At 57.8% G+C, this 12,607-nt stretch overlaps 2 protein-coding genes across 3 annotated transcripts in view; one reads left to right on the top strand and one right to left on the bottom strand.

Annotated features, from left to right (window-relative positions):
* The first annotated feature begins 844 nt into the window (after nucleotides 1–844).
* Nucleotides 845–9,047, top strand: RNPEP (arginyl aminopeptidase). 2 transcript variants are annotated; one of them, XM_031506948.2, is made up of 11 exons: nucleotides 845–1,252; nucleotides 1,610–1,750; nucleotides 3,394–3,542; nucleotides 4,084–4,200; nucleotides 4,320–4,555; nucleotides 5,345–5,458; nucleotides 5,696–5,808; nucleotides 6,131–6,239; nucleotides 6,817–7,041; nucleotides 7,630–7,772; nucleotides 8,785–9,047. In XM_031506948.2, exons 1-11 carry the CDS (start codon nucleotides 845–847, stop codon nucleotides 8,947–8,949), a joined length of 1,920 nt encoding a protein of 639 aa, XP_031362808.1. In that variant the 3' UTR covers nucleotides 8,950–9,047. The 2 variants fall into 2 exon arrangements, with proteins under 2 accessions (XP_031362808.1, XP_021383405.1); XM_021527730.3 differs by lacking the exons at nucleotides 845–1,252; nucleotides 3,394–3,542 and having other exon boundaries at nucleotides 1,703–1,750.
* A 1,871-nt stretch (nucleotides 9,048–10,918) lies between these two features.
* Nucleotides 10,919–12,607, bottom strand: part of LZTR1 (leucine zipper like post translational regulator 1) — a 36,482-nt gene continuing 34,793 nt past the window's right edge. Inside the window, exon 20 of the mRNA XM_021527667.3 lies at nucleotides 10,919–11,724. Within this exon, the coding sequence (XP_021383342.1) occupies nucleotides 11,608–11,724 (117 nt within the window). The 3' untranslated portion in view covers nucleotides 10,919–11,607. The remainder of the gene's footprint in view (nucleotides 11,725–12,607) is intronic.

Below are 12,607 nucleotides of genomic sequence, written 5' to 3' on the forward strand. Positions count from 1 at the left end.
CCCCCGGCTTTGGATCTCCTGTCTAAGGGTCTTGACCCTCTCTGGATCCCCCGTATATCTCCCCAGATCCCACATGGATCCCTGACCCCTGGACACAGCCGCCTGCACTCGATCTTCCCACGGATCTCTATCTATGTCCTTCCTCGGGTTCCCCCTGGATCTTCCCACAGACCCCTGTGCTGGGTCCTCCCCTCCTATCCTCTCTCCTCCAATGGATCCCATTTTGCATGTGTATAGACCCTCCTGTCCAGGGGTGCCCTGCCATGAATTCCTTTGATCCATGGATTCCCAACCTCTGGGTTCTGCTGCACGCCCCCCCCACCCCACATGGATGTCCACCCACAGATCCTCCTAGATTCCTTGCTCCAATGAATTCCTCCCATCCCTATTTCTCCCAGACACGTCTTGATTCTGCCCAACCCATGGATTCCCCCTTCTCCTAAATTCTCTCTGGAGCCCCCATAGGTGTCTCATAGATCCCCCTACATCCCCGTAACATGGATCCCACCCCATGTCCCCTCCATCCCTCCCGTCATGGATACCCCACCCATGGATCCACCCTATAGATGCCCCTCCATTCCCCACCCCTGGATCCCCGATGGATCTCACCCATAGATTTCTCTCCATCCCCCACCCGTGGATCCCCGAGGGATCTCCCCGTGGGTCCCCTCCATTTCCCACCCGTGGATCCCCGAGGGATCTCCCCGTGGGTCCCCTCTATCCCCCACCCGCGGATCCCCCCATGGGCGCCCTCCCCGCCATCCACGGATTCCCCGCCTCTCCATTCCCAGCCCCCGGCACCGCCCCGAGCCCGCCCCTGGACCGGACCCGCCCCGGCGTGGCGATGGCGGCCCCGGCGGCGGTGCGGGACAGGGCCCCGGTGCGGGACGCGGCCTCGGCCAGCAGCGCGGGCCCGTGGTCGCTGCGGCACCTGCACCTGGAGCTGCGCGTGTCCTTCGCGGCCGCGGGCGCGGGGCGGCTGCGCGGGCGGGCGCGGCTGGAGCTGCGCTGCGAGCGCGGCGCGGGCGGCGCGGAGCTGCGGCTGGACGCGCACCCCGCGCTGGCCGTGAGCCGCGCCGCGCTCCTGCCGCCGCCGGGCGGGCCCGGGGACGCGGCCGGGCAGGCGCTGCCCGTGGAGAGCCGGCCCTTCGCCAGCTATGGCAGCGCCCTGCACATCGCCCTGCCCCAGGCCCCCCGCGCCGGGCAGCTGCTCACCCTCCTCATCGACTACGAGGCGGGCGAGGGGCCCGGGGTGAGCGCTGGGACACCGGGGGACACCGGGGGACACCGGGGGACACCGGGCCCGGGGCGGTGGGAAAACGCTGAGGGACACCGCGCCCGGGATGAGCAGGGTGGGGCGAGGAAGTACCGAGCCCGAGGGGTGACCGGGTGGGTGGAAGAGACGCCGAGCCCCGTGGGACACCCAGGCCCACAAGGACCCGGTGTGGACTGGGGGCCGCCAGACCCGGGGGCAGCTGGGGGCTGGTGCAGGGGACACCAGGCCTGGGGTGCACAGAGCACCCCCGGGTGAGGAGCCCCTTCCCAGCTCCTTCCACAAGGAGCAGCTGTGGTCGAGCCGCCCCTCACTGGGGTCTTGCTTTCTCCCCAGGTGTGCTGGCTGTCCCCTGAGCAGACAGCGGGGAAGCAGAAGCCCTACATGTACACACAGGGCCAGGCTGTCCTCAACAGGTCCTTTTTCCCCTGCTTTGACACCCCCTCAGTCAAGTTCACCTATTCAGCCACTGTGAAGGTAAGCAGAGCCCCAGGAGCTGCTCCAGCCGTTCCCTGACAGCAGCAGCAAAACCCTCCATGAGTGCAAAGTTTGCTGGGGAAGAAAGTCCAGCGGAGGCCATGGAGGTGATCCAAGGGCTGGAGCACCTCTACTGTGGAGCTGGCTGGGAGAGCTGGGATTTCAGCCTCCTGCCAGCTAGGCTGTTCACCTGGAGAAGAAGAGGCTCCAGGGAAACCTTAGAGCCCCTTTCAGTGCCTAAAGGGACTCCAAGAGAGCCGGAGAAGGACTTGGGACAAAGATCTAAGTGCCAGGAGAAGGGGAATGGCTTCCCACTGGCAGAGGTCAGGGTTAGATGGGATATTGGGAAGGAATTCTTGGCTATGAGGGTGGTGAGGCCCTGACACAGGTTGCCCAGGGCAGCTGTGGCTGTCCCTGGATCCCTGGAAGTATCCAAGGCCAGGTTGGACGGGGCTTGGAGCACCCTGGTCTAGTTGAAGGTGTCCCTGCCCATGGCAGGGGGTGAGACAAGATGATCTTTAATGTCCCTTCCACCTTAAACAGCTCTGGGCTGTTGGATCCCTTGCAATGAATGTGCCAAAGCACTGGGGCATCACAGCAGGGACACTACTTCAAACACTTCCCCTCGAGCTCCAGCTGAGAAATCACTCATCTGTACTTGGACTATTTTTCTCTTATATGCCCTTTTGGATGAAGACAGCAGCCCCAGGGTGCTCCTGCCTCTCCCCAGCTGCAGTGCTGCTGCCCAGGAGCGGGTGCATGTGTTGGTCTGGCTGTCCTGCCCAGAGCTCCTGGCATTTGTAGCAGGAGGAGCTGAATTTGGGGGAAAATAGCTGGAGGAAGGTGGTGGTGCTGGGCCATGGTGGGTCCTCGTGGCAGTTCTGGGGCTGCCAGACTTCCAGGAAGGAGCAGCTGCTGTTCCCCAAAGATGGCACTAAATCCAGATTCCCCCCTTGTCTGTATGTGGGCATCTGGTGACATTGGCATGGGGCTGCCATGGTGTGGCAGGGGACTGCTTAATGGTGTGACACCAAGCCAGTGCCAATGGCACATGGTGGCATCAGCTGGTGATGCCAGGATTGATTTATTTTGCTCTCTGAGGGCAGAGCCTCTCTAATGCCACAGGATGAGCGTGGGATGGGGCTGTTGTTGAGCTCTAGTGTACCAAGGAAACCATATTCCCTGTGCCCCATGGGGCTCACCCTGTTTGGGACAGGGGACACTGGGACAGTCTCCCTGGGCTCAGCCCAGGCTGGTGGATTTGCCATGGCTTCTACACTGGCTTGGGAACAGGAAAAATGAGTTGTGCAAGAACTGGGAGGGGAGTCAGCGGCTGAGGGATCTGCATCCTCTGCCCTTTCACACCTGCAGCTCCAGCATTTCCGTATCTCCTGGTAGCTCCAGGAGCACCTGGGGCAGCTCCAGGTGGCACCCTCTTATTGCAGGGATGCAGCAGGCATCCTGAGTGGGAGCTCAGGGTGTTCCTGCTCTGCTCTGCTCCCCAAATCCTGCAGTGGCCCTGGCCCTGGCACCTTCAGGCTGGGACACATTTGCCATCAGTCACTGTGGCATCCTGGCTGGCTTAGCTGGTGTGCCACTGTGCGTGCTGTGACTCTAATGGATGGGTTTATCCACATGTTCAGGTCCCCGAGGGCTTCACGGCTGTGATGAGTGCCACGAGCTGGGAGAAGCAGAAGGATAACACCTTTGTATTCAAGATGTCCCAGCCAATCCCCTCCTACCTGATTGCTCTGGTTGTTGGGGACATTGTGTCTGCTGATGTTGGCCCAAGGTAAGGGGCTCGGGAGAGCTCCAGAGCTGTGGGAGTTGCACAGTGAAGCTGCTGTGGCAGCCACCTTCTGCCTCTCCCTGCTCCACGGGGCTCTGGAGAGCAGAGACACTGGCCATAGACATGGCACAGTCAGTCCCTGTCTGTGTCGTGAGATTTTGGGCTCATGGGATGAGGGTCCTTCTCAAACCGGAGAGTGAGAAGGAGCCTTGATGCTGTGTCCCCTCCCCTTCAGGAGGGTCCCTGGCTCTCCTTATGTCACCCTGCACATGAATGAGGGCAGTGAGTCCCCATGCATGGAGGATCCCACATTTCCTCACAGGCTGGTGCTTTCTTGAGTTCTTGGCTGCCACTGCAGCCATATAAAAGCCCTTTGACATTCAGACAAGGAAAGAAATCACAGCAATTTGCACTACTGGCCTCTTTAGATGCCTTTATCAGCAGGGTTTTATTTTTCCTTGGAATAAACCCGTGCAATTTCTGTCTGATGAAGCAACAAGGTGGAAGTTAATGGTTAAACTTCCTCTTCTCTGCACTTGGCCAGGAGCCGTGTCTGGGCCGAGCCCTGCCTGATCGAGGCTGCCAAGAAGGAGTATGATGGAGTGATTGAGGAGTTCCTGGTGGTTGGAGAGAAACTCTTTGGACCTTATGTTTGGGGCAGGTATGGCTAGAAGGTTCCTGAGGGACCTGGTTCCTCAGGGACAGGGAGAGTTTCCTTCTGTCTCCAGCCCCGTCTTCAGGAGGAGTGGGGTCGGAGCCCAGGTACAACTTCCCTGGCAGGTACGACATCCTGTTCATGCCGCCCTCCTTCCCCTTTGGTGGCATGGAGAACCCCTGCCTCACCTTCGTCACGCCGTGCCTGCTGGCCGGGGACCGCTCCTTGGTGGACGTCATCATCCACGAGATCTCCCACAGCTGGTTTGGCAACTTGGTCACCAACGCCACGTGGGGCGAGTTCTGGCTCAACGAGGGCTTCACCATGTACGCCCAGAGGCGCATCTCCACCGAGGTCTACGGTGCGTGGCCGTGCCTGGCTGTGGGGTGCTGAGCCCTGTGTGGGCCTGGGGTCTGTTCCACAGCTCAGTGCCTCCCTCCGGGTGCCAGTGCGGATGGAGCCTGCGCTGCATCTCAGAAGAGGTGAAGGGCAGCAGCTGCAAGGCCCTGTACCGGGCTTCTGTAAACTGAAAAAGAGTAGGATTATATTTGATATTATGAGTTTGGGGAGGTGGCACAGGTGGCCCAGAGAAGCTTTGGGTGCCCCATCCCTGGAAGTGTCCAAGGCCAGGTTGGATGGGGCTTGGAGCCACCTGGTCTAGTGGAAGGTGTCCCTGCCATGGCAGAGGGTGGAACAAGATGATCTTTAATGTCCCTTCCAGCCCAAACCAGTCTGTGATTTCTGGTAGCCTTTGCTCTGAGATGGACAGTTCCCTGCAACCCATGCCAGGAATGTGGGCACGGTGTCCTTGCCTCACCTTCCTCATCCTCCTGCAGCTCCCATGTGGAGCTGATACCAGCTGTCCAGAGCTCCACCTGGACACACAGTCCTGTCCAGAAGCTCGTGTTCTCCCAGCACAATTTGCTGTATCCGCATGAATTTAAGTGGCTTGAAAAATCTCTTGCTGCCTGGGGCCGGGTTGCCCCACATGCCTCCCTGCAGCTGTGCCATCCCTACTCACATGTATGGGTTTCCTGCTGTCCCAGTCCCAGCGCTGATGGTGTTCCTCTCCCGTCGCAGTGCCCGCTGTGCCCGCAGCGCGCAGGGGTCTGCCCGGGCTCCCCGAATGCCTCCGCTTGTCTCTGCCCAGGTTTGCCCTACACCTGCCTGGAGGCTGCCACGGGAAGGGCCCTCCTGCGCCAGCACATGGACGCCACGGGGGAGGACCATCCCCTCAACAAGCTGCGGGTGGTGATCGAGCCAGGTCTGTGGGGTGTCCCTGGGCTCTGGGGTGCGGGACAGTGACGGCTGGGCTGGGGGACCGCGCTGTTCCATGGCTGGCAGCAACACCAGCACGGGCGATGGGACCTGGGAGAGACGATGGCTGCAGGAGGAGTGGGATAGGCTGCGCCCAGCACAGATGGGGCAATCTTGGTGCATGTGAGGGCTGTGTTGTTTTGCAGGTGGGCAGAGGATATCTGATGGTTTTGTCTTTTTCTAGGTGTCAATCCAGATGACACATACAATGAAACGCCCTATGAGAAGGGGTACTGCTTCGTTAGCTACTTGGCGCATCTTGTGGGCGACCAGAGCAAGTTTGATGCCTTCCTCCAGGTGGGTGTGAGCTGCAAAGTCAAAATGCCATGGCAGGAGGCCAGGGTACAGCAGGACCCTGGGAAAGAGAGGCTGAGAGGGCAGCTGGGGAGAGGAAGAAGAGGTGGGAAATGGGAATGTGAATAGGGGGATAAGATGAAGGCAGAGCCTAACCTCGTGCTTCCAGCAGGTGCTGGGAATGTTGAGGGGTATCCCTGGGGATGCAGGGGGTTGGGCAGCCCCTGGAGGGAACAGGGGCTGGAAGGGGTTCCCCCTGAGGTGGAGCACACAGAGGACTGGGCAGCACTGCTGGGGTGAGAGTGTCTGGCATCTGTCCCCACAGGCCTACGTGAACCGGTTCAAGTTCCAGAGCATCACTGCAGATGACACCCTCGAGTTCTTCCTGGAGTACTTCCCAGAGCTGAAGGAGAAAGGCGTGGACTCCATCCCAGGTCAGCACAGCACCATCCTGGCCAGGGAACAAGGGCTGCCACTTTCCAGCCCCACTCCTGCAGGCGTCAGAGCAGTCCATATCCCCCAGAGCCTTTGCACATTGGTTTGTTTTACTGGAGATGCTGTTGCTGCCAGCCCAGCTCTGTCAGAGCAGGCACGGACAGCACTGGCCAGCTGGGATCAGGCCCAGGCTTGGGCGTGTGCCAGCTCAGCCTGATCAGTCCCTGCTCTGCACCTGGGTGCTGTTTCATGGAGTGTCTGTGGCTCAGCCTGGTGAGTCTGGTGAGCACTGGGATCAGGCCCAGCCAGCACTCTGGGCTTGGCCCAGCCTTGCTGGAGATCCAGGCTTGGCAGGAGCTTTCCATGCTGGAGCTCATCCCGCTGGTGGTGCTGGGGCTGATACCCACAAGCACAGCCTGAGCCCATGTGTCTGATGGCCTCACCCCATTAGTTTGTAGTGGTCACCATCCTCGGGCAGGTTTGGTGGCACTGGGAGAAGGTGGGAGGGTCTGGGCAGCGGCAGCTGGTGTGGGGCTCAGGGCTCTGTTCCCAGCTCTCCCTCCTTCCTCTCTGCAGGGTTTGAATTTGACCGCTGGCTGAACACACCGGGCTGGCCGCCCTACCTGCCTGACCTGTCACCGGGGCAGCAGCTGATGAGGCCGGCGGAGGAGCTGGCAGAGCTCTGGGCAGCTGACAGCTTGAACATGGAGGCGATTGAAGCCGTGGACATCATGGGCTGGAGGACGTACCAGTTGGTGTATTTCCTGGATCAGGTCCTGCAGAAATCCCCCCTGCCTGAAGGTGAGTGCCAGGGCACTCCCAGGGCTCTGGTGCCCAGAGGAGACACAGGGTGATGTGCCCAAGTCCAGCCAGTTGGCCGGGGATGTGAGGGCACATCGGGGGGACACTCGGGTGTGTGGCCATCAGCCCCTCTCCAACTGCGCTGTGGGTCCTGGTTCCAGGGTAGCCCACGGTTGTTGTGGTGGAGGATGGAGAGCCAGGGGAAGCATGTCCCCAGATTTATGGGGACATGTGCAGTCCTGCTGTCCCCAGGTTGGCTCTGCTGGGCTTTCATGTCCCCATGTCACTGCAACTCTCCTTGCCCTCTTTGCTGAGGAAACTCCCCTGACTTTGTGCTGGCCAAGCCACCAGCACATGGCCCTGCAGGGCTGCCCAGCCTGGGCAAGGGCACTGTCCTGCCCAGAGCCAGCAAGTGCCTGGGGTGCTCCAGAGCTGGGGGTGGGGGGCGCTTGGGCAGGGGCCAGGGCTGAGCCAAGGCTGGGAGTATCCCAGAGATTTTGCAGCACAGCTGGGATGGACTCGCAGGGTTCCCTGGGAGCAGGGGCTGGGAGCTGTGGGCGATGGTGACTGCTCCCCTCTTCTTCACAGGAAATGTGAAAAGGCTGAGCAAGATGTACCCCAAGATCTCCAAGGCCCAGAATGCTGAGCTTCGACTGCGCTGGTGCCAGATTGTCCTCAAGAACAACCTGGAGGCTGAGTACAGCAAAGTCAAGGACTTCCTGCACAGCCAGGTTTGTCCCTGGGCAGTGGTGGCAGTGCCCAGCAGCATGCCAGTGGGGAGAGAAGGGCACAGGGCCTTCAGTGCCAGAGAGACAGGGGCTCCCTCTTGCTTTTGATAGTCCCACAGGATGGTTTGGTTTGAAAGGGACCTTTAAAGCTCATCTTATTTCACCCCGTGCCATGGGCAGGCACACCTTCCACTAGACCAGGTTGCTCCAAGCCCCATCTAACCTGGCCTTGGATACTTCCAGGACTCTGCCAGGGCCTCACCACCCTCACAGGGAAGAATTTCTTTTCAATATACCATTTAGCCCTGCTCTCTGGGAAGGGCTTCCCCAGTGGGAAGCCATTCCCCCTTGTCCTATCACTCCAAAGTCCCTCACCAGCTCTCTTAGCACTGGAAGGAACTCTGAGGTCTCCCTGGAGCTGTCTCTTCCCCAGGTGAACATCCCTAGCTCTCCCAGCCTGACCCCAGAGCAGAGGGGCTCCAGCCCTCAGAGCAGCCCTATGGATTCCTCTGGACCTGCTCTGTCCATGTGTGTCTTGTGCTGGAGACTCCAGAGCTGGATGCACTGTTCCAGTGTTGGGATCTTATGAGAGAGCAAAATTTCCCCCTCACCTGCTGCCCACACTGCTGGGGATGAGCCTAGGACACAGCTGGCTTTCCAGGCTGGGAGAGCACATGGCCAGATCACACCTAATTTGTCACCCCAGTCCTTCTCTGAAGGGCTGCTCTCCATTCCTCCATCCATCCTGTCCTGACCCAGGTGCAGGACCCTGCACTTGGCCTTGTTGAACTTCATGAGCTTCTCAGGGTCTGCTCCTTCTCCAGGGTTCAGGTGCTCTCCCCTCTCCACGTGCTGCGCTGCCAAGGGCTGCCCACAGCAACATTCCCCCGGCTGTGCCGTTTGCCATGTGCTCTGTGCCTAAGGGCAGGGCGATCCCGGCTGGGGGAATGGGGGCTGCCAGGGCTGCCAGGGCTGTCGGGGCTGGGGCCGTCACCGCCGTGTCTCCTCTCCGCAGGGCAAGCAGAAGTACACGCTGCCCCTGTACCGCGCCATGTGGGGCGGCTCCGAGGCCACGCGGGCCCTGGCCATGGAGACCTTCTCTGCCACGGCCCCCCAGCTCCACGTCAACGTGCAGAACTACGTCAAGAAGATCCTGGGCTTGGGGGGGGCTGAGGCCTGAGGCAGCCTGGGCTCTGCCCCCTCTGCCGGTGTTCCTGCTGGCAGGACCTCAGTGCCTCCCCCTCACATTTCCTTATTAAAATGTGTTATTTTTTCTCAGTGCTCTTCCTGTTCCCAGTGAGCCACAGGCCGCCTTAGAGTGACTGCCTGTCCCACTGCCAACCCTGCTCTGGGGACTTGGGGTGCTGCTGGCTTCTCCTGGTGCTGGCACTGGGAGGGATGGGCTTGGCCTTAGCTCCTGGCCCTGATCCACCCAGCTCCTCGCTAGGCTCCTGCCCAGCTGCCACAGCTGTGACAGTGGGGACGTGGGGAGCTGGTGCAGTGTGGCAAAGCTGGGACCTCCTGGCTCCAGTGCCCTGACATGCTGCTCCAGAGGAGTTGGGGATCGCTCCTCTACCTTGCTTTTTGCCACCACACTGGGGCTCACATTGGGTTGGAGGAAAGGGGTGCTCCTTCTCTCCCACCAGCAGTCCCAAGAACTTCAAAGAGCCAGTGGGGCCTGCATGTGGCAGAGACTGTAGGAATAAGACAAAGCTGGATAGCCACAATGTTCTTTATTCCTTATCAAATGCAGGGATATGACTGCACAAATTCCAGTACAGAATTGCCGAAGGCTGCAGAAGCATCAGTAGCCTGAGAGCCTGCTGGTCATAATGATAACAAGGTGGTGATAACAGTAGCATCTAACTGCCCTGGGAAGTTCATGAGTACCCCACAGTCTCTGTGGCCCCTACAACACCTCCCATCCTGCAATCTCTTAGGAAACTCGGGGGTGTGCTGTCAGAGAGGTGCACAGTCCTGGCACTTGCACAACAGCAGCCCAGAGGCAAATCTCAATGGGCTACAAGTGTTCACAGTAAATCTCTGACCCAGCACTGTGGTCCCTACAGCTGTGACTGAGTCCAAACTCCCCCCCAAAGCCAAGACCCTGCTGTGCCCACTGCTCAGAGGGTGCAGAGGTTGTGCATTTCCTCATAAGTGGGTTCAGGATTTAAAGAGGGCTGGTTATGGCATGTTCAGCCTGAGAGAATGAGGCTTCCCTGGGCAATGGGTGTCCTCTAGTGGATCAGCATTACTGGAAATAGACTGTAGCATTGTTACAAACTGTAGGGTAGAACCTTTCTCCAGCTGCCAACCTGGTTTCCCAGGGAACACAAAGCAGCTGTCAGTACAATTATCATGACCTCTGGTAAGAGACTCCACTATGAGTAGACTCATCTGGAAACAATCGCTCTGGTTTAAAAGGTGCCCTTGGCTCTCAGAAGCACCTGTCAGCTCTGGTCTGACTCACCTGAGCAGGCCAAGGGAGACAGTCAGGGTGGTCCCTAGAGCACTTCTCTTGGATTGAACCTGTGATGCATTCTCCACTGCCCAGGCTGCAATCCTCTTGGCACGTGCAGGTGTGTCAGGCTGTGGGATGCTGATGAGGAGCTCACAACTGCTGCCTCAGGAACACTTCACTGAGTGAAAATCATGGCTGCACGGGTGGGAGTGTGAGGGCTGGGAGTTACATGTCTCGACAGGGATCCTGCACCACTCCAGCTTCAGACAAGCAGAGAGCAGCCCCTGCTGCTGGAGCAGGACAAGGTTTTGATTCCCAGCTTGTCACTCCCTCCCAGGGCAGCCCCATGAGCTCTGGGCAGGGTTGGGACAGTTCCACCACCAACTTTACCAACACCACATTTTTGGTGCTCTCCAACCAGCATCATCCAGCTGTGAGGAGAGGAGGGAAGCATCCAACACAGAGCTGGGGGCTGCAAGGGGAGGGAACAGCAGCTGCTTCTGCACGGGCTGGGAATGGGATTCTGCCTTCATTCACCTTCCTGCAAAGGCAAGGGCTTACAGAGACACTTCAGCATAAAATTAGTAACAAGATGTAACACACTTATTTTTAACAATGTGACCTTCATCAAGTGCAGAACGTTTTTTGCTTAATTCTTTCCAGAATGAAATCCAAGTCAATCATAAAATGCCAGGAGAAGATGCTAATTCTTTATTAATAAATAGATTTAGAAAGGCTTAGCAAGACAGGATTAATGGATTTGATGGTCAGAGAGGACTGCTGTAATCTTCCAGTCTGACCTGCTGCAGAGCATAGGTCTGGATTCCTGCAGCCCACCAATCTGGGCCGCTGCACAGGGGCTTATCTGTTAATCCACACCACGGAGTCTCTGAAAAGTCACTACATTCTGGTCCAAGGGCCAGTTCCCTGTGAACACCAGGCACTCTTGTTCCCAGTTTGGTTCTGACTTCCCCTTACAGCCCTCGGGCTGGGTCAGCTGAAGCTCTTTAAATAGTATTCTTTACATACTGTATTTCAAAGGATTAGTGACTCTTACTCATGACTGCTTGATTTTACAGTATGAAAGAAATAATGGGCTTGATTATGAACTTAGTAACTCCCCAAACCACGTGGAATTAATTCACCCCTGCAATGATTTCAGGTCTACATTTGGGTAACAAATGTAATGAAGTCCAACAGTTGCACCAAGGTACAAACCCAGCAAATCCAGAGAGAGCACCTCAGCTGTCTCTGCTCCTCGAGGGTTGGTGAAGTGTGCAGACACTGAGCTACCCCATATGCAACAGTAAACCAGAGCCAGCTCTAAAGTGCCAGTGTTTTTCAGGAACAACTGAGAAGGTGGTTTTCCAAGGCATGTCATATGTCTGCACTCAGCTCTGCACACTGCTTGTCTGAGATGTGGGTAGCTAAGGAATCTATGATGTCAAGGAGGAGGAGCTGACTGAGCGAGCGGAGATTTGGCAACTTGGAGACCTTCAAGGAAAACAAAACAGAAAAAACAGGAAGAAATTAAAACCCTCCCCAGATCACAGCTCATGTATTACCCTTTTGCCCTTAGCACCCCATAGCAAGTCCGGCTGGGCATAGATGGTGTGAGATCCCAGCTGTGGGGCTGGGCTGCAGGGAACAGACCACGGGGCTCCAGTCAGGGCTTAGAACCAAATTCAGACTGCTGGGAGTGTAGAGCAGCAGGAACCTGCCCCCAGAGCTGCCTCTCTGTTGTTTCTGATAGCCCCACTGCTACAAGACACTGACTGAGCACTCTCCTAAGAGCCATGCTGACCAGCACAGCCTGAGCTCTGAGATCTGTGGGTTTGCACTGAAAATGTGATTGAGGGCCTGATCCCTTTGCTGCTGTGCTCCTGAGAAAAAGCTCTTCTCAGTATCCATGCTGTTCTGCTGGCATTCTTCCTGCAGTCAAAGCAGGTCACTGGAGCACTTGCCAACAAAAACCTCCACCATATCAGATAAATGGGAATCTACAACAAACTTTATGCTTTTGGACTGTTCAGAAGCTCAACTGTTAGCTTCCTTCTCCTCAACCTCATGGTAAGGAGCCAGTAATCCCTCTGTCCAGAGGCACTAACACACACCCAGCCTCCAGGCAGACTATGCCCAAGCACTCACTCACCCTCCTTACCTGAACTGACATTATCCCCTCGCTCTAGGGAGCTGCACTGGGATAAAGAATAAAGATGTCCTGAGACCTTTGAAGGCTAGGAGGGAAATGGCTGAGGATGCTTTCAGGAAGAGCTCAGGATGTGCTTGTAGCAATATCCCCAGTCTAAGGATGTGCCAGGACTGGGAGGGAGAGAGACCCCTTTGCACTGGTGGGATCCTGCCCCCACCCAAGGCA

Source organism: Lonchura striata, chromosome 30, assembly GCF_046129695.1.
Source record: "Lonchura striata isolate bLonStr1 chromosome 30, bLonStr1.mat, whole genome shotgun sequence".
NCBI lineage: Eukaryota > Metazoa > Chordata > Aves > Passeriformes > Estrildidae > Lonchura > Lonchura striata.